Source organism: Tenrec ecaudatus, chromosome 17 (genome assembly GCF_050624435.1).
Source record: "Tenrec ecaudatus isolate mTenEca1 chromosome 17, mTenEca1.hap1, whole genome shotgun sequence".
NCBI lineage: Eukaryota > Metazoa > Chordata > Mammalia > Afrosoricida > Tenrecidae > Tenrec > Tenrec ecaudatus.
The window spans coordinates 48,145,631-48,166,050 of NC_134546.1; the positions used below are offsets into that span (position 1 = coordinate 48,145,631).

The 20,420-nt window shown below is 40.2% G+C and overlaps 2 protein-coding genes across 2 annotated transcripts in view; both read right to left on the minus strand.

Annotated features, from left to right (window-relative positions):
- Positions 1-20,420, minus strand: part of ENTREP2 (endosomal transmembrane epsin interactor 2) — a 133,611-nt gene that overhangs the window by 91,692 nt on the left and 21,499 nt on the right. The window lies entirely within an intron of this gene.
- On the minus strand, positions 1,060-3,798 carry NSMCE3 (NSE3 component of SMC5/6 complex). The gene has a single exon (XM_075535628.1). It carries the CDS (start codon positions 3,721-3,723, stop codon positions 2,833-2,835), a length of 891 nt encoding a protein of 296 aa, XP_075391743.1. The 5' UTR covers positions 3,724-3,798; the 3' UTR covers positions 1,060-2,832.

The following is a 20,420-nucleotide window of genomic DNA, read 5'->3' on the forward strand; positions in this document are numbered from 1 at the left end:
CTTTTTTGTCCTTTGATGCCCGATACCTGATCCCTGCGACACCTTGTGACCACATATGCTGGTGTTTCTTCCATGCGGGCTTTGTTGCTTCTCAGCTAGATGGCCGCTTGTTTACCTTCAAGCCTTTAACACCCCAGACGCTATATCTATTAACAGCCAGGCACCATCAGCTTTCTTCACCACATTTGCTTATGTGCCCGCTTTGTCTTCAGCGATCGTGTTGGGGAAGTGAGCATGATGGAATGCCAGTTTATAGAACAAAGTGTTCTTGCCTTGAGGGAGTACTTGAGTAGCGGCCCAATGTCTACCTGTCACCTTAATACTAAAACTATAAATATATGCACATAGATCTATTCCCTCTCATTATATATATATATATATATATATACACACACACACATATGTACATGCCTATATTAGACCTCTATAAATGCCCGTTGCCTCCTAATTCTTTCCTCTATTTCCTTTTACTATCCTCTTGTCCCACTATCATGCTCAGCCTTCATTTCGGTTTCCGTAATTCCTCTTGGTTACATTGCCCTTGATCAAGCCATACCAGATAAAAATAATTTTAAAGGCTAACAGTAAACTTGAATGGCCGAGATAGCTAGAAAAAAGGAGGCAAAGAGGGCGGGGACAGACGTGAGTAAAAGAAGAAAGATTAACCACTGACAGAGGTAAAATAAAAACCACAATAAATATCACTATATACCTATTAGAAAAGTTGATAAGATACTTAAAACAAATGTTCACAAGATAAAGTGGTGGTGGGGTGAGTAGACAAAAAGAGATGGGGGCCTTCATAACTTAACAGTTAAATCTTAGAAAACATAATGGAGAATGACAAAAGTTGCAAAAGTATATATACAGTATAACACTATTTAGATTAGTTGTAAAAATTTAGTCAGGCTATGTTTATGTATATACCTCTATAAAGTAAAAATATAACATTACACAATGGCATATCTACACACTTTTAACTCTGAGAAAGTTGAGGAAAAGACCTAAGGGCTTGATCTGGCATATATTTTATAATTTGATGGAATAATTTTTTCTTAGTAAATTATGCACATTTCTACTAGAATAATGTAAGAGAAGACAGTAGTCCCAGATATAACTGACAGTCAACACCTGGAGCTACTGTCTTTTAAATTTAGTTAGCAGGTTGAATAGAAAAGTAAGTACTGGGGCAACAAGAGAAGGCTGAACAATGGGATTGGAACGGACAGGCAGGATACAGAACCAAAAACTAATTTATACACTGAAATAAAAAAGTAGATTAAGAAGACATCTTCGAAGTCCAACTGAACTCCATTTTAAAAATAAATGCAAATATGATATAAGTTGTCAGAGAAGGAAAACACAAATGTTTTCCATTCATAGCAGGTGGAAAACTTTAGAGGGTCAGGAAAAACAAACCAGTTCCTTGTAGTGCCAGCTCACACTACAATTCCTCATTACATAGATCAAGATTTTGAGAGTTTAAAACCTACTCAAACTACCATGGCATTAAATTAAACTAAGCCAGAACTCAAACTGCTTATCAAACAACACATACCCCCCCCCTTTGGATGTACCCCAACGCTACAGCTTACAGTCCTAGGGAGCTATAATGTTCCCGCTCTGAGTAGAGCTGAACTCAATATTGTCCCTACCATAAACCACTTGTTTAGTTTTCCATAATATTATACAATGAAGTCAAACTAGAAAAACAAGCATAACTTTTAAGTCAATATTTCATGTCTACGAATGATTTAGATCCAAGGAATTTTTAAAAAGCAACTACAGATCAAGAATCAAAGACAAAAAATAAATTAAGGAACAAAATAACAGCTGAGTTGTTACTTTTCATATATTACAATATAACACTAGCACACAAGATATGCATTGCCTACCATATTTACAGGCAATGAACCATCTGTTTCCAGATTAAGTAACCCATCTAAACTTAGAAGTAGGGCCAGCATTTGAGCCCACACATGCTGAATCCCAAACACACAGGATTAATTTTTATAATACTGTTCAACAGGTATGAACCATTTGGAGAGGTGTATTTTACCAATATGCACATTTACATATATACAAAAGCATCTACAAAACTATACTTCTGCTACTGCATGTAGCCTAAGTGGTCTTAACTTTTAAAAGATGAGGTGTCAAGCCAAAAATTTCTCTTTACCCGTAACTCAAAAAAAGAGACTGCTTAGCTACTTCAAAATTTGCGTTTATTATAACAACAAATGAAAAAAGGTAAACCTAAGTGGAATTTAATGGCTAGTAACACAACACATTATGTACATTGTCTGGAGAAAGGTAAAATGCTTTTATACACACAAAAATAAAATTGCTGGGTTACTGTAAAAATAAAGGCAAAGAAATTTTACTTTTTAAATGTATAGCCTTTTATTTCCCCTATAACTACAGTAGTTAAAAGAGGGCAGAAAATAGCTATTTAATTTTTTTCTTGGTACAAAAAATGTTTTAAATTTCTGTTCTTTCTTATGCATCTGTTTCAGATTATGGCACATAGTTTTCCAGAGCTAGAAACATTTTTTTAAATACAAAATACAGACAACAAAACACGGCAAGGGAAAAAAAAATCTTTCTAGCATTTGCTAAAAAAAGTTTTTCAATTTTAACAATACTCTAGGACTTTAAAATTTTTTATACATGTTGGTTTGGAACAAAATTCACTTTCAAGATGAAAAAAGAACAAAACGTTGCAGAAGCATCTCTTAAAGCGACATATATGTAAGTGTCCCTGAAACATGTCCTCAGCCAGACCCGTCTGGCTCCACCTCCCCGGGTCCCTCCGAAAAGACGTCGCTTTCACTAGGACGGCGCGGGGACGTTGGGCTGGGGCGCGGGTCTGGCGCGGGCTGCCTCATCCGACAACGCCTCGCAGTACTGCGCGGGCCAGTCCTTGGGGTCCTGGTTATGGACTTTGGCCACAAACTTAAGAACTTTCATCTTACTCGTTTCCAGGTTGGTTCGTGGGCCCCACTGCAGTTCATAATCCACCGGATCAGTGTGCGGAATCCGCCGGTACTCCAGGTAACGCTGTCGCACGAAGTCTTCGGTAATGAGCTTCTTGGGGTCCCCAAAAATAAAGTGCTTCTTCGTGGGGAACACCCCTAACCGTCGCAGGAAGTCCCAAACTTCCGTCTCCTTGATGGTGTTGCCCTTCATGAAAATAAGGCCGAGAACGATCATCAGGAGGCCGGTGGTGGGCGTGTCCTGGTCGCCCCTCACCTCGGCATCCTCCTCCACCGGCTCCAGCGTGTTGATTAGGATGTACGTGTGATTCTTGGGCTCGAGTTCGACCAACTTGTATCCAAACACGTACTCGAGGCGCTCGGCAGCGAGCTTGAGGAGATCCTGGTAAACGTCCTTGTAGTCCCCCATGACGTGCTTCAGGATGTCGGCACGCTTGATCGGAATCTTCTTCTGGTCCTTAATGAGCAGGAACTGCACCAGCTCGGCCACCTTCAGTTCCAGCTGCTTCTGCGACCTGGGTCCCACGGCGGGGGAGGCGTGGGGGGCGCGGGAAACCCGCGACTTGGGGCTCGAGGCCTCCTGGGAGCCGCCCAGCCCGCGGGAGGTGCTCGGGGCCTCGTCGGCGGCGGCGGCCCGCGCGGCCCGCGTCTCCTCGCCCAGGCCTCGCTCCCGCGGCCTTTCCGCCGACGTGCCGGGGCGACTTCGGACCCTCGGTTTCGGCAACATGCTTTCCCGCGGCCGGAGGCCAAGCCGTCAGCAACCGGCGGCGGGCGGCGGCGGGAGCGCGGCGCGCGCGGTAGGGATTGTGGGTCAGCGTGACGTCACTACGGCCGACAGTGGGCGGGGCCAGAGGGCGCGGTGCGCCAGGTAGGCGGAGGCTGCGCGCGGCGTCGCGGGCGTTCACCTGCCTAATCGCAAGGCGAGGTGCTGTGGAGCGTCTGCTACAGGGGCGCGGGCGTGACCGCTTTTGTTACACTTCAAATAGACTTGCCAGAATTCCAAAACAAGAGTGCTGAATTCAAGTTCTTGTAGATTATAAGCTCCACGTTCTTGTTGTTGCCGTGGTGGTGTCGTGGTAAGGCATTGGGCTAGGATTCTCAACTTCAGCAGTTCGAAACCACCAGCCCCCAGGAGAAAGATGGGGGTTCTACCCTCCGTATGCATTAACAGTCTTGGAAACGCACAGGGGGCAGTTCTGCCCCATTGCGTCGCTATGGATCGGCATGGATTCGATGGCTGTGTGTTTGATTTTTTAATTTATGTTGTGGCGTCCGTTCACACCAGTAAGCCACCTTTTTGCACAACAGGAGCAAACAGCCTGGTCCTGCGCCACCTTTCACAGTTTTTATGTCCGAGCCCATTTTTGACAGGCACTGTGCCAACCTGACTTTAAAAGTAGCAAATACATGCTATCTTTATCAGAGGTTGTACATAATTTCCTCCGCAATATCATAATTCATATTTTCTGGTTTCCTTAACTCCTTTTTCTATTTCCTGTGTAGCATGTTTAAATGGTTGACAGAGAGAGGGAGAGACAGAGGTTTAATTATTTTTGGCAGACAGGATAATATTATAAATATGTCACTGAAGCATTGTGAAAGCTTTTTTTCCATTAATTTCTCATTCATTTGAAATTCTAATGTAAAATATTCCAGCTGTTAATGGATTTAAATTTTAACAAGTTTCAGTGGAATTCTTATTTGCCTCTATCTTACTTAGGATATTTCTTACTAAATACTAGATGCTTACTAGAACAATACAAATGCTTACTAAAGTACTAGAATCTTCACTACTCTGACTCTGAACATCACCTTATTAACAACAAGTCAGTGACTGGGCATTTTATATCTCAAATGCAGAACTAGAGACGGTAGAGGATGTGTTAGGTCAGATTGACTAAACAAACAGAACCAGTGACACTCATATGTCTTAAGAAAGAGCTTTATATCAATAAGCTTTATATATCAGAAAAACATCCCAGCCTATCGAACTCGTCTATAAGTCCAATTCTAGTTCATAAGTCCCTCTTCAGACTCACAGTTACCAGCAATAATGCAGAATGCAGGAGTATCACAGGCCAGTGGGTGCAAAGCCTTGCGGAGCCAATGGTGGTGGGCATATCTCCACGGCTCTGGCCATCGTCAGGGTCAGTGTGTTAGTCTGGGTACTTTAGAGAAACAAATCCACAAAAACGCATGTATAAGAGTTTTATATAAAGGGTAAGTGCACCTCAAGAAAACATCCCAACCCAGTGGTGCCCAAGCCCACAAGTCCAACATTAACTCATTAACCCATATGTCCAACACCAATCCACAAAGTCAACCTCCATCTCACAAAACACACACTATGATGCCGACTGCAGGAGGAAAGCCGAGTCAGTGAATGTGTAAGCATCTCAGCACTGGCAGTGGTCACCACATGGCTGCTCCAGCACCCAAGGCTGCCTCGGGGTAGGTCCTTGTGGCTTCTCCTTGGGGATGTCTTGCAGGAAGTCAGCCTTGCAAGGTGAAGCAGGGAACTGGCTAAGGCAGCTGCACCCTGGTGCGACCATCACAAAGCAAGAGACCCGAGAACTAGAAAGGTGAAGCTCATTGAGCCTCCGCCCTTCAATTTATCCCTCCACCCTTCAATTAACCCCACATGTGCTTATTGGCCAGGTTGGCACAATAAACTAACTACTTCAGTCAGCCAGCAGGAAGGAGAAGGCAGAGAGAAAAGGGGAGGTTCCCAGGACCCTCCTTATGAGAGGGTCATGCACACAAGGAGGCACCATCTGGCTGTGGCCTGATTGACAAGCTAGACTCCACCCCCGCACTTTTGTGTCAGTCTGGGTAGACTAGAGAAACAAATCCAAGAAGACTCATGTATAGGAAAGAGCTTTATATCCAAGAGACTGACTATGGAGAAAACATCCCAACACAGTTCAGATCGAGTACATAAGTCTGATATTAGCCCATATGTCTGATACCAATCTATAAAGACCTCTCCAGACTCATGCAACACATGCAGTGATGCTGAATGCAGGAAGATCACAGGCCAGTGGGTGGGAGGGAATGCCTTGTGGATCCAGTGGCCTTGTAAGTATCTCAGCACTGGCAGGGGTCTCCATGTGGCTCCTCCAGCTCAGGGCACTAGTGTAGCTCCATGAGTCTTGTCAGCTGCAATGTCTCCCAGGGAGTGGGCAGAGAGAGTGTCTCCCGCATCCAAGGAGTAATACAAGAATTCCCAGTATCCTCAGGGGAAGGCCAAGCCCACACAGAGACCTCATTGACTATATCATGATTTACAGGCTAGACTCCACCCCTACATTCTTAATTCTGAAATTGACACCAGAATATGTAACTACCACAACTTTTACATCATCAAGTTGACATAAAATTATGCAACTACTACAAAGGAAAAGCTGTAATTCTGAATAATCAAAATCATTTTCTAAAAAAGCTTGTTTCAATTTCAACAATTGTGTTTGTCTATCCTGATTTCTCACCAAGTCCTATGGTGAGGAAGCTTCAAACCATATCAGGCATTGTCAGTATAAAGATAAAAATGAAAGAAAAAATTCAACTACTAAGCAAACACAGATTACAGAAAAGCACTGAGGAGATGGACTTAGGTTTAGAGTCTAAATGCAGAAAGAACAACAAACAAAAATCTACAGGCTTCTAAAATTCTGCTCCCAAAAAGATCCTCTCAAGGGCCAATATTCAGTTTGTAACAACAATGAGTCCAGGGAAATATTTGGAGTCATAAATCTGGCATAAAAATCAATATAAAATTTCAAAAGCTTTATCTACTTATTAAATCCTTATATTCAGGTAGACTACAAACAATAATGAAACAACAGAATAGCAACTGGTGCTCTACTGATATAAAATCTTGGTTGCTGAACACCTTAAATGCATGGGTAATATGGTGTCACTTTGGCAACAATACTGACCGTCATCTAATCTTTATTCAATGACTCAAAATCTTTGATAACTTATAGGAATTACCTAAATATTGGCATACAGTTACTGAGTTTTTTATAAATCAGATTATTTAATTAAAACTATTAGTAGGGAGAATAAATAAATAGCCCATAAGGTAGCCAACTAGAAAACCCCCATTGGTATTTTAAAACAAGGCTGTGAGTAGCATGGCTGACACCCAAAACCAAACACGGCCATCAAGTCATTTCCTGTCGGACAGAGGAGAACTGGCCCTGGGAATTTCCTAGACTAGACATCTTTACAAGAGTAGGAAACCTTTGAAACTTCCGATTGTACAACATACTATACTTCCATCCCTATCCCTTACACTTACATTTTAAGTAGCATGATCCTTTCCAGAAAAGACATTTATTCACATGGATGTTCTTTGCTTTTAAAATACACACAAAAGGACTTTATCAAAGGTAACTGTTTTCAATAGAAACAGGATTGAAGCCAAGTTGACTGGGCCTGGATTTTCATTGGCTTGGCAGGAAAGACCTACTAATCCCCTGGGTTGACTGGAGAAACAAATCCAATGACACTCATATATGTGTAAGAAAGAGCGTTATATCAGAAAGTAATTGGATATCAAGAAAATATCCCATCCCAATCGAAATCAAACACATAAGTCAAAATTGAAGACTAGTCCACAAATCCCTCGTCAGACTCATGCAGCTACATTCAATGATGGAAGCATGTAGGAAGATCGCAGGCCAGTCAGTCAGTGCAGAGTCTTGTGGATCCAATGGCAGTGGAAGCATCACAAGGCTCTGGCAGGTCTCAGCTGCATGACTTGTCCACAGGATGGTGACAGCAGAGAGAGGGGGAGGCAGGCCTCCAGGGATCCATGTATCTTAGCTGCTCTCCAATCAAGCTGCAACCTGATTGACATGCTAAACTCCACCCCTCCACTCTTACTACCCTCAAGTTGACAGATGATATAACTACCACATCCCCCATGATGAAATATAATACAAAGTAAATTGTATATATACAATTCATATAATGAGATCTGCTATGAGTGGTCAATTAATTGAAAGCAAGTTTCCTTAGGAGTAGAGCCTGTCTCCACTAAAAATGAATGTTGTAGAAAACCTTGATTGCTTTGGGGTTGGGTCTGGATCCTGCATCTGGCTCCTTTGACCTCTGGTTCCTTGGACTTGAGTCCATTGTACTGTCTGATAATAATGAAACTCATCAGTTCCACATCACCTTGCCTGCCCTCCTTGGATTCATCTTCCTCTGCAGGCACAGCCTCTGACCTGAAGACTTTGGACCCATTTGCCTTTGGACAGCCAAAGCCTGTCATCTTCCTGCCAAACTTGGGTTCATCAGCTCCTGCAGCAATTGAAGTCAGGAGAACCTTTCATTCTAACATCTGGCCCAGAGACTTGGAACTTACTCACACTTGGAATCTACAACTATGTAAGTCTTTTCAAATTATACTCTGTAAATACAGACATACTGGTTTTGCTTCTCTAGAGACCTCAATCTAAGACACTGTTCTTTTCCTTGTTTTGTCTCTTATGAGCACCCAGAATGTTAACTCATCCCCCCCTCAAAGTAGAACAATATTCCATCTAAGTTCTTAAGTCTTTGTGACTACCACTCGCTTCCCACTCACCTACCCATCCATTCATGACTTCAATAAATCATTTTTAGTAATTTATTATGCTAAATTATAGTCCAGGCTCTGAAGATACAGTGGTTCAAAAAACAGACTGTGCTCATCAAGCACAGATATCCTATTGTAAAAGACATAGAATAAAAGTTAAATAAGTTAATTATATAACATATTGGAGCATTGTAAATAAAGTTGGAAATAGGGCTCAAGAAAATCAGAGCCCAAAAAGGAAATCCCAACTTCAAATCCTTGATCAATAATATCAAATTACATATCATCTGAATAGCACCGCAAGAATACCAGTATAAGAATTATCTTTTGATTTTTATATAGGTGGAAGGGAAATGGTTATTTAAAGTAAAAATCTTAAAAGTGTTTGTGCTATTCTCACATAGTAGAGAAGAGAGAAATTACCTCAAATAATTGACTTATTGAAGCAAAAGCCATGTTTTCCTTTATTGTGTATGACCAACTGGGACCTCCCTCTCAATTTCCCATCTCCACTCACATTCAACCACTATACAAGGGCTAGAAGGGGGAAGAAAAACAAGAATGAAAATTAGATTTTGTCACATAAAAGTAATACGGTGATCAGGGGTGCCTTCTATGTGCAGCTGATATTTGAACAGGACCCTGAAAGAAATGAAAGTGGAGAAACGAAGTGTACTAAAATCCTAAAGAAGGAAGGCACCTTGGGGTGCAACAAAGGACAGGAAGGTCAGAAGGGGTCGTGCAGGTTGAGTACAGGATTCACTGCATTAGGTAAATCTACTGCACAAGACCTCCTAGAGTACTGGAAAACAAGGGTGTTACTTTGAGGCCTAAAAAAGTGAAACTTTCTAAAGCCATGGTATGTTCAACTGCTTCATATGCATGTGACAGCTGGACATTGAATAAGGAAGACCAAAGAAGAATGGATGTGTTTGGATTGTGGTGCTAGAGAATATTCCAAGTACCATGTACTACTAAAAGCTCAAACAAATCTGTCTTGGAAGAATTAAGGCCCGAGTGGGCCTATGAGGCAAGGATGGTGAGACATCCGCTCCCATACTGTGCACGTGCTGTCAGAAGACACCAGTCCCTGAAGAGAGACATCACGCTTGGTAAAATAGAGGGGCAGCAAACCAGAGGAAGGTCTTCAAGGAGATGGATTGACACAGTGGCTGCAAGAACGGGCTCAAGCAGAGGAGCAATGGTGATGCTGGTGCAGGTCGGGGCACTGTTTTTCTGTTATCCACAGGGTCACTGTGGGTCGCAGCAGGACTTGATAGCGCCTAACAGCAGCAGCAATATATGGCCAGAAGACTTGATCATAATCGATATAGTCTCTTGAAAATAAATGTTTCCTCCATCTTTTATAGGAAAAGCTATTTGTAATAATTTTAAAAGATTACATGACAGCAAATTGATTTTAATTTGCCTTCAGAATTCAGTACATTTCTAACAAGATATGCTTTCCTTTCTGATTACACTATGCCAGTTTGTTCTACTTGCCTCACTTTTTTCCTCCCTAATAGCAAGGTCTCTCACAGACATACAGGGGGGAAAAATGGCTGTCTTTTTATTTCTAAATACAATTGGAAAGGAAATGGATTTTTTAAAAGCAAATTAATCTCATTCTTTATAATTTAGTGCCTAAATTACAGCATTAGATTTCAAATGGATCGGAGCACATTATTACACCCTACCATATAATTTATTTCAATATTATACCATACCATATCTTTTATTTCACATATACACAAAATAAAATTGATCAAGTAGAATGTAAATTTGAGCAGCCAAGTTTTAAAACTTGATAGGTTCATTTTCAACTAATTAAAAATATTCAGTCAAAATTGATATTTAATAATCTGAAAAAATTGGTCACTTTTATTATTTTCTACCATAATATCACTTAATACTGAAAGATTAAAAAGATTATGCTGAGTGACTTGTAGATCAGACATTTAGATACAGATTGTTCCCACTGATGTTTATAATCCAAGTGAAGCAGATGCTGGATAAAATACAAACATCATAAGAAACATTAAAAAAATGAAAATACATTTAGAGAAGACAATAATAACTAGCCTATTAATATTTTTAACTTAATTGAAATTTTATTTTCTTTTTAAAGGGAAAACAATTTACTGGACATGGAGTTTACACTTATCCAGGGTCAGGCTCTCAAAGTAACCACAGATTAAACTATTACATGATTCAGACTTTATAATTATCGAAGTAATATTTATTTTGCCTTTTGCTAATTATTGAATAATTATAAATGCCAACCAATCAGAAATATTTTCTTTTTTGTTTTTCAAAAATATTTTCTTACAAATTCCTGCATCCTCTGCATTTGACCTATGTGAAAAATTCCTTCTGGCAGCAGCAGTTTATTGAACTACTACTTGTCTGTCAGTTTGTTGTCCTGTGGTGGCATGTGTGTTGCTATGGTCCTGGAAGATATATCACTGGTATTTCAAATACCAGTAGGGTTAGCCACAGTGAAAAAGTTCCAGCAGAACTTCCAGACTAGGAGCAGATTTGGGAGAAGGCTGAGACTGCCTTCTTCTGAGGAACTGGGCACCTCCAGAAAACTCCATGACTAGCAGCTGAGCACTGTCAGACAATAGCATCTCCTGAAGAGCAATGGAAGATTTCACATATGGCGCCAGAAAAGCCCCTCCGATGGAAGGCACTCGCACTATGGCGGAGGAAAAGCTGCCTCCTCTCAAGAGAGTTGAGAATAATATTGATGTGGCTGGAGAAAAGCTTCCTGCTTTACTCACTTGCTAATGAGGCAGGCCTCAAAATGAGAAGAAACAGCTGTAGGCATTTAATGCCAAGAGGAACACAAATGTAGAAATTATGAGTCTAGGAGAATTGGAAGTCGTCAAAAATGAAAGAGCACATGAAAATCCATACCCTAGGCCTAGTGAGAAGAAATGGTTTGGTATTGATCCTCAGACAATAGCATGGCTAACAATGTCACGAACAACAAATTCAAGATGAATGGTATCACATTCATCATCAAAAAGGACATTTCAAAATCAATCTTGAAATATAATGCTGTTTGTGAACAGATAAAATCTATCCCCACATAAGGAAATCCAGGTAATACAACTATTATTCAAATATATTAACCAATCACTAGAGCTATGATGAAGAAATTTAAGAATTCTAACATCTTCGATCTGAAATTGATCAAACATGCACTCAAGACACATTGAGAGTTATTAACAATTAGAATAAGAAGTTTGGAAACAAAGAGGAAGGAACCAATCCTGCAAAAGAAAAAAAAAAAAGAACAAAAATTTCACTGCCACTGAGTCAATCCTGACTCTGGGTGACCCTATAGGACAGGATAGAATTGTCCCTCTGGGTTACCAAGACTGCATTACAAGAGTAGAAATCCCCATCTTTCTCCTAAGAAGCAGCTGGCGGTTTTAAACTGCTGACTTCAAGGGTAGCAGTGTGACATGTAACCACTACACCACCAGAAGCAGTAGTTGGACAATATAGGCTGGATGATGTAAACAAAGCTGGAGATGGCATGATAGAATTTTGCAATAACAATGACTTCTTCATAGCAAATAACTTTTTATCAACAACATAAATGACTATAGATGTAAACTTCTCCAGGTGGACTTACACAGAAATCAAATCGACTACATCGGTGGAGAGAGAGGAGCCCTGTTGACATAGTGATTAGCATTTGTCTGCTAGCACAAAATTAGCAGTTCGAAACCACCAGCCAATCTGGGAGAAAGCCAATGCTTTCTACACGCATTAAGTTACCATCTCAGAAATCCTACCCTATAGGGTCACCCAGAGTCAAAATGAATTTGATAGCTGTGAGTTTGGGTTTTGGTTTTGAGTGAGAAGAGATCCTGAAGAAGTTCGATGTTAGCACGCAAAACTAGGCCAGGACTGACTGAGGAGCAGACCACCAATTGCTCATATGTAAGTTGAAGTTGAAGAAAATTAATACAAATTCACAAGAGCCAGAGTATGACCTTGAGTATATTCCATCTGAATTTCCCGAACAACTCAAAAATAGGTTTAACTAATTGAACACTAGTGACAAAAGAACTGATGAGTTGTGGGATAATATCAAAGGCATTATACATGAAGTGCTTCCAACACTGCTGTGCCTTTCTCCAAAAACTTTCTATAGCTGAATTTACTCCTGGGCTCTTGGCCTTTCACTTTTAGTACAACCTGGAGTTGTCCATGCTTCGCTGCTGGCCTGCAAAAAATTGGCGGTCTAGTCCACCATCTAATATGTATGTTGATTTCATTTAAAAATTTTAATTTTTATCATAATATTAATTGTATCAAACACATCTGTACATATCTTGTCCTCATCTTCTATTTTCTTTCTACTTGAGTATCAACTCCTCTTTTTTCCTCCCTTCCCCCTCTCTCCCCCATGTCCCGTTTATAATTTATAAATGATTCTTTAAAAAGTTTTTTTTCATGTCTTACACCAACCGCTGTCTCCTTTCACCCACTTTTCTGCTGTCCATCCCCTTGAGAGAATTCCATTTTATTGTAAAGATTAAATGTGAACCTTTATTTCTCCATGAACTTTTTGAAGCTCCTTTATCTAGGTCTCGTGATCCAGCCACTTGAAATACCCCTCTAGCATGTTGGCGGTACACATGGATTATAAGTAACCATGAATCTAAGCAATATATGGAAATAACATGTGACTTTATAGGGGTCCCTGGGTTCCTAAAGGCCACCCATTGTTCAATGTTGTTCCTGATAGGCCACATCCCTCTCCTGCCTATGCCTTCTTGGCGAGATTGGGCTATGGGCATAATCCACTTCTTCTGAGGAGTTTTGTAAACACTATTCTACAGGAACTTGGAAAGAGCATATTATAGTCCTTCCCAGTTACAATTCTACATGTTGCAGTTAATTCATAATTTTAAGTACATGATTATCAAAGATCAGGCATCTTTGCCTCCTTGTTTTTCATCCTCCTAATCAAGCTTATTTTCTTTTTTCAAAATTAAGTTTTATCATCCATCCAGTAAATATGTCCACAGATGTTGTAAGGTATGAAAATAATATTAATTTATAATTTACCAAGAGTTCATGAGGGTGGGAAGGTGGGGGATGGAGATCAAAAAGAGAAGCTGATACCAAGGGCTCAAAGTAGAAAGAAATTGTTTTGAAAATGATGATGGTAACATAGTACAAATGCACTGGATACAATTGATGTATGCATTGTTATAAGAATTGTAAGAGCCTACAATAAAACGATTTATAAAAAAAATTATACATAAAAGTAATTAAAGAAAATATAAATACTGCCACTTTAGCATAAAAATTAATATTTTATCAATGAACATTAATTTCACTTAGTCTTGTGCAGGTTCCTATGTTACACTCAGCTTTTTGGTTAGACTCTCGTTAAGTTCAAATTTAACTCTAATTTATGAATATAAATGTAAACAGAAGGCTACTAGTTTATGTTCATAACATCGGTCTTAGTCACTCAAGCTGTTTTATCATTGTGTTAGGTGCTAAGAATTGGTTCCAACTCATAACAAGCCTATGAAGAACATCCTGAAACACTTTCCAGCTGGGCACCACCTTCACGGTCATTGCCATGCTTGAACACATCGATGCAGCCACATGTGGATCAACCTCGCTGAGGGTATGGCTTGTCCTTCTTGGTGACCTCTTTGTTATCAAGCGTGTTGCCCTTAGGCAGGCTCTCCTGATAGCATGTCCAAAGTGCACCAGATGAAGCCATTCTTGCTTCCAAGGAGCATTCTGGCTGTACATCAGAAGAACAGAACAGGTCTGTGATGGAGGAAGACAACTTCAATCATAGTTTGGCTGTCCATGACACACTCACTCTTCTTTGCCGGCTTCATTCAAATGCATCAGTGCTTCTCCAGCCCTCCCTATTCACTGTGCAGCGTCCTATGCACGCAAGGCAGCTGGAAGCACTAGGGCTTGGGTTTTATATACTTTACTCTTCACAGAGAAATCTTTGCTTTTTAGGGCTTGTAAGTAGTTTGCAGCAGATCTGCCTAGTGCTATGTGCCATTTAATTTCTCTAAAGCTGGGCACTGGTTGTGGAGTCAAGTAAAATTAAGACCATGATAATTTCAATATTTTCTCCATTTATGATGTTGCTTATTAGTACAGTCATGATATTTTTTAATTTCACTATATTAAGGTGTAATCTATACTGAAGTTTTTGATCTCTGTGTTAGGTTTCGTTCAACAGAGAAGCAAAACAGAGATGCTTGTATGTGTTTGTAAATAGAGATTTATATCAAGAAACGGCTTACACAGTTGTAGAAGCAGTTAAGTCCAGCCAGGTTAAATTAAGGTCCTTCTGACTGGTGTAGCTGTGGAGGCTGATGAATAGGAATCAGGATGATGAAGTGAGGTTAGGGCAGGGAACACAGGCTGATGGACACAGAGGTAAATGAATCTGATGTTGGCTAAATTAATCCGTTAGTAGTCAATTGAGGGCTCCTGGCATTGGCAGAAGATCAAGGAACAAGGCCCAGGATTCAGCTGCAGTAGAAATGAAAAGCCAAAGAGAGCTAGCTCTGCTCAGTATTTCTCCTATAAGGTGTACAGGCCACACCCCGAAGTATGTCTTCAGGCACAGGTTGGGCTCCACCCCTACTTTCACCACGGAAGGTCTAGTCGACATACACTCTTAACCATCCATGTACTCTTCAATTCCAGCAAACAGGATGTGTCATTTACATATCGCAGGTTGTTGATGATTCTTCCTCCAATCTTGCTGCCATATTTTCTACATATAGACCAACTTCTGGGAATATTTGCCAAGCATATGAATTGAATAAGTATTGTGAAAAGATAGGACCCTAATGATACTTTTCTTGATTTTCTACCATGCAGCACCTCCTTGTTCTATTTGAACAACTGCCTTCTGCTCTATGTACAGGATCCACATGAGCACAAGTGCCCTGATTTCCAGTTATGTACTATGGTCCATAATTTGTTATGATCCCCCAAATCTCATGCCCTTGCGTAGTCAATAAAACACAAGTTTATCTGGTATTCTCTCAGTAAAAATAAATCTGACATCAATTTAATAACATCTTCAAAATCCAGCTTCAATTCCTGTCAATTCTCTGTCAAACCATTTTAAAATTATCTTCATCAAAATTTTACCTATGTGATATGGACGTACTGTTCAATAATTTTCATATTCTGTTGGATCACATATCTTTGGAATGGGCACATTTAAGTAACACCTCTAGTCTGTCGGCAGATAAATGTTTTCCAAATGTCTTGACTTAGACCAAGGAGCATCTCCAGCATTTCCTTCATGTGTTGAAACATATCAGTTGGTTCTCCTTTGCCATATTTTCCACCAATGCCTTAAGTGCAGCTTGGACTGCTTGATTATACTCTACCTACTGAAATGGATGAACATCGGCCAGTTATTTTCAGATACAGTGATTCAATATATCCTCCCTTTTTTTCATCCTCAGTATTTTTGTTCATAGACCACTTAATATTGCCATTCAAGGCTTAAGGTTTTTATTTTTCTCTTCTCCAGTTCTCCATCTCCAGTAACACTGAATATATTCTTTTCTTTTGGTTTTCTTTAGGTCTTTGCACACTTCATTGTAACAGTCTTCTTGGGCTGCCCTTTGAAATATTCATTTCAGCTCTTTTACTTCATAATTTATTCCCTTCACTTTAGCCACTATATCTCAAGACCAAGTTTAAGAATTTCTTCTGATATCTTCTTGTTCTTTCCTCCCCCCCCAGTCTTTTTAATGACCTACTGCTTTCTTTATATATTATATCCTTGACGTCAATCCACAACTGATCTGATTTTCAGTTTTTTATGCATTAATGTATCAAATACAGGCTGTGACCTGATTGAGAGGCTAGACCCCACCCCTTCACTCTTACTATCCTCAAGCTGATATGAAATTATGTCACACTAGCTAACACACTGTGGTGACTTACAGGTAGCTCTGATGCTGGAAGTTACATCACTAGTATTTCAAATGTCAACAGGGTCACTCAAAGGGAACAGGTTTCAGTGGAGCATCCAGACTAGGAATTATCCACAATGAAGGAATCAGCTGCCCACTTCGGAGGAAGTAGTCACTGAAAAGCTCATGCATAACATCCAAATATTTGCAGATACTGAAGGCCTAAGGAATAAAAGCAAAACATTGTCGAGATAGTGCCAGGAGACAGGCCCCTTGGGTGGGAAGGTACTTGAAATGTGACTGAGGAGGAATTGCTTTCTCCAAGTAGAATAGAGCATGGTAGTGTGAACTGCCTACATCCTGTGGGAGTAAAGCCTTGGGACTTCATTTGCTGATAGGGCACAATTCAAACTGAGAAGAAGTTGCAAAAATCTGCTATTACTTGGATTGGAATTTACAATGTCTGACTCTAAGGACACACTGAAAGAACTCAAGGAAAACTTCCAGCCTCCAGTTGAAATATTGAAAGAAAATTCTAAGCAAATTGGAAGTTGTCAAAAATGAAACGAAATGCTTAAGGCTCAATATTTTAGACATTCATGGGCAGAAATGAACTGGTATTGGCCAATTTGAATCAGAGCACCACATGGTTTACTATGTCAGGAATGAATGACACAGTCAAGTGGAATGGGGTTGCACTGGTTGTCATACAGGACGCTTCAAGGCTTCTCTTTAAGTACAATGCTGTCTGCGATAGTATATCTACCTGCCTTCAAGGAAATCCTATCTACACAACGATTATTCAAATTTATGCACCAAACTCCAAAACTAGTAATGAAGAAATTGAAGAATCCTACCACTGTCTTCAGTCTGAAATTGAGCAGAATTGCAATCAAGATGCATTGATAATTATTGGCATCTGCAATGGAAACAAAGAGGAAGGAACAATAGTTGAAAAATATGAGCTTGATGGCATAAACAAAGGGAGAGATTGCACGAAAGAACCTTGCAAGACTAATGACTTGTTGATAGCAAATATGTTTTCCAACAACATAAATGGCAGCTACACAGATAGACTTCCCCAGATGAAATAAACAGAAATGAAATTGACTACATTTGTGGGAAGAGACGATGGGGAAGCTCAGTATCAGTAGCTAAAACAAGGTTAGGGGCTGACTGTGAAACAAACCATCCCTTGCTCATATATATGTTCAGGTTAAAGCTGAAGAAAATTCAAACATGTCCACAAGAGCCCAAACGCGAACATGAGTCTATCCCACCTACATCTCAAAACAGATTTTATGCATTCATGACAAAAGACCTAGTGAGCTGTGGGAAGCCATGGAGAACATCATACATGAGGAAAGCAAAGGGCAAGGAAGAAAGAAGAGATCCAAGTGGGTGCCAGAAGAGACTGCAACTTGCTCTTACACACAGAACAGCAGAGGTAAATAGAAGAGATGATGAAATTTAAAAGGTGAGCAGAAATTTCAAGAAGACCAAGTCAGATATTGTATAATGAAATGTGCAAGGATCTATATTTAGAAAACCAAAGAAAAAGAACACACTCAGCATATGTTAACCTGAAAGAACCCAAGGAAAACTTCCAGCCTCAAGTTGCAATGTTGAACGATTGTATTGGCAAAATATTGAATGACGCACAACGCACCAAATGGTGGAAAGAATACACCGAGTCACTATCAAAAGGACTACAGGATAGTTCACCATTTTAGGAGGCTGCATATTAGCAAGAACCAATGCTACTGAAGGAAGAAGTTCAAGCTGCACTGACAGCATTAGCTAAAAACAAGGCTTCAGAAATTGATGGAATATCAATTGAATTATTTCAACCTGCAATTACTCATCTAGGGTAAGAAATTTGGAAGGCAGATACTTAGCCAACTGACTGGCGAAGAGATCCATATTTGTACCCATTTCAAAGAAAGTTGACCCAACAGAATGTGCAAATTATAGAACAGTCTCATTGACATCACATGCAAGTGAAATTTTGCTGAAGATCACCTAACAATTGTTGCAACAGTACATTGAGAGGGAGCTGCCACAGATGCAATCCGGATTCCAAAGAGGATGTGGAACAAAGTGTGTAAATGTTGATGTCAGATGGATCTTGGCTGAAAGTAAATAATACCAGGAAGGGGTTTGCTTATTGACTCTACCAAGGCATCCGATCATGTGACTCATAGTAAACTATGGATACCCTTGAAAAGAATGAATTCCGGTACACATGATTGTGCTCACGTCTCAAGCGGCCATTGTGCAAGCAGAACAAGGGAACGCTGCATGGTTTAAATGGAAAATTGTGTCTCAAGGTTGTATCTTCTCACCATACTTACTCAATCTGTATGCGAGCAAATAATTAAAGAAGCTGGATTCTATTAAGAAGAATGTGGTATCTGGTTTGGAGGGAGGGTTAGTAACAACCTCTTTTACGTAGATGACAGAACCTCATTTGCTGAAAGTATTGAAAGCACTTGCTGATGATCAAGGATTCAGTATGGATTACAACTTAATGTAAAGACCACCCAAATCCTCACAACTGGACCAATAGGTGATGTGTTCATCCAGGTTGACTAGAGAAACAAATTTATTGACACTCTTGTGTGTGTAAGAGAGTTTTATATCAAAGAGCATTGTATCTTTATATCAAAGTACATTGAGAAAATATTTCAGGCCAGTCCAGAACAAGTCCATAAGTCTGATATTAGCCCATAAGTACAATATTAGTTCATAAATTCATTTTCAGACTCACACAGTACATGCAATGTTGCAGAATGCAGGAAGACCACAGCTCAGCGGTTGCAAGAAAGTCAAGCAGAGAGGGTATGGCCCACCTCCAGGGAGACAGAGAGGAAGTTCCCAGAATGCTCATGATAAGACCATGCCTACAAGAAGGCATCATCAGGCTGTGACCTGATTGACAGGCTAGACTCCACCCCTACATTTATTTATGAAGTTGACAAAATTATGTAACTACCACAGGAGAAAAGATTGAAGTTGGCAAGGATTTTGTCTTGTTTGGACCCACAACCAATGGTAATGGAAGTGGCAATCAGGAGATCAAAGTATGCATTTTATTAGGTAAATCTGCTGCACACTGTCTCTTAAGAGTTTTGAAAAGCAGGAAGGCTACATTGAGGAATAAAGTATGCATGACTGAAGCCATCGTATTTTCAGTTGTCTCATATGCACATGCAAGTTGGATGTTGAATGAACAAGATCAAAGAAGAATCGATGCATTTGAATTTTGGTGCTGTGGAAGAATAATGAAAGGACCAGGAACTGTCAAAAGAGCTAACAAATCTGGCTTGAAAGAAGTACAGCCAGAATGCTCCTCAGTGGCAAGGATGTGAGACTTTGTCTCATGTACTTTGGGCATGTTGTCAGGAGAGACCAGTTCCTGGAGAACACCATCATGCTTGGTAAAGCAGAGGGGCAGAAAAAAGAGGACGGCCCTCGTCAAGATGGATCAGTACAGTACCTGTAACAATGGGCTCAAGGACAGGAACAATGGTCAGGATGGCTCAGAACCTGGCAGTGTTTCATTCTGTTGTGTTATGGTCCAAGTGCTGTGTCATACTGTCGCCGTGGGTCTGAATGACTCAATGGCACCTAACAACAGCTTCGACTGCAACTGAGCTGAGTGCAATTAACGATCTGTTCTGCAATTTGCAATTGTCCTTTTTGTGGATGACACTGAGCTTCTCTATCATCTCCTTCTGCAGATATCCTCAGCTTGATTCTAGTGTATTCCACCTGACGAGGTCCACATATAGTAGTCATTCGTGTTGTTGAAAAATACATTAGAAATGAGTAAGTTCATGGTCTTGCAAAAGTCTATCATGCAGTATCCAGTATTGTTTCTTT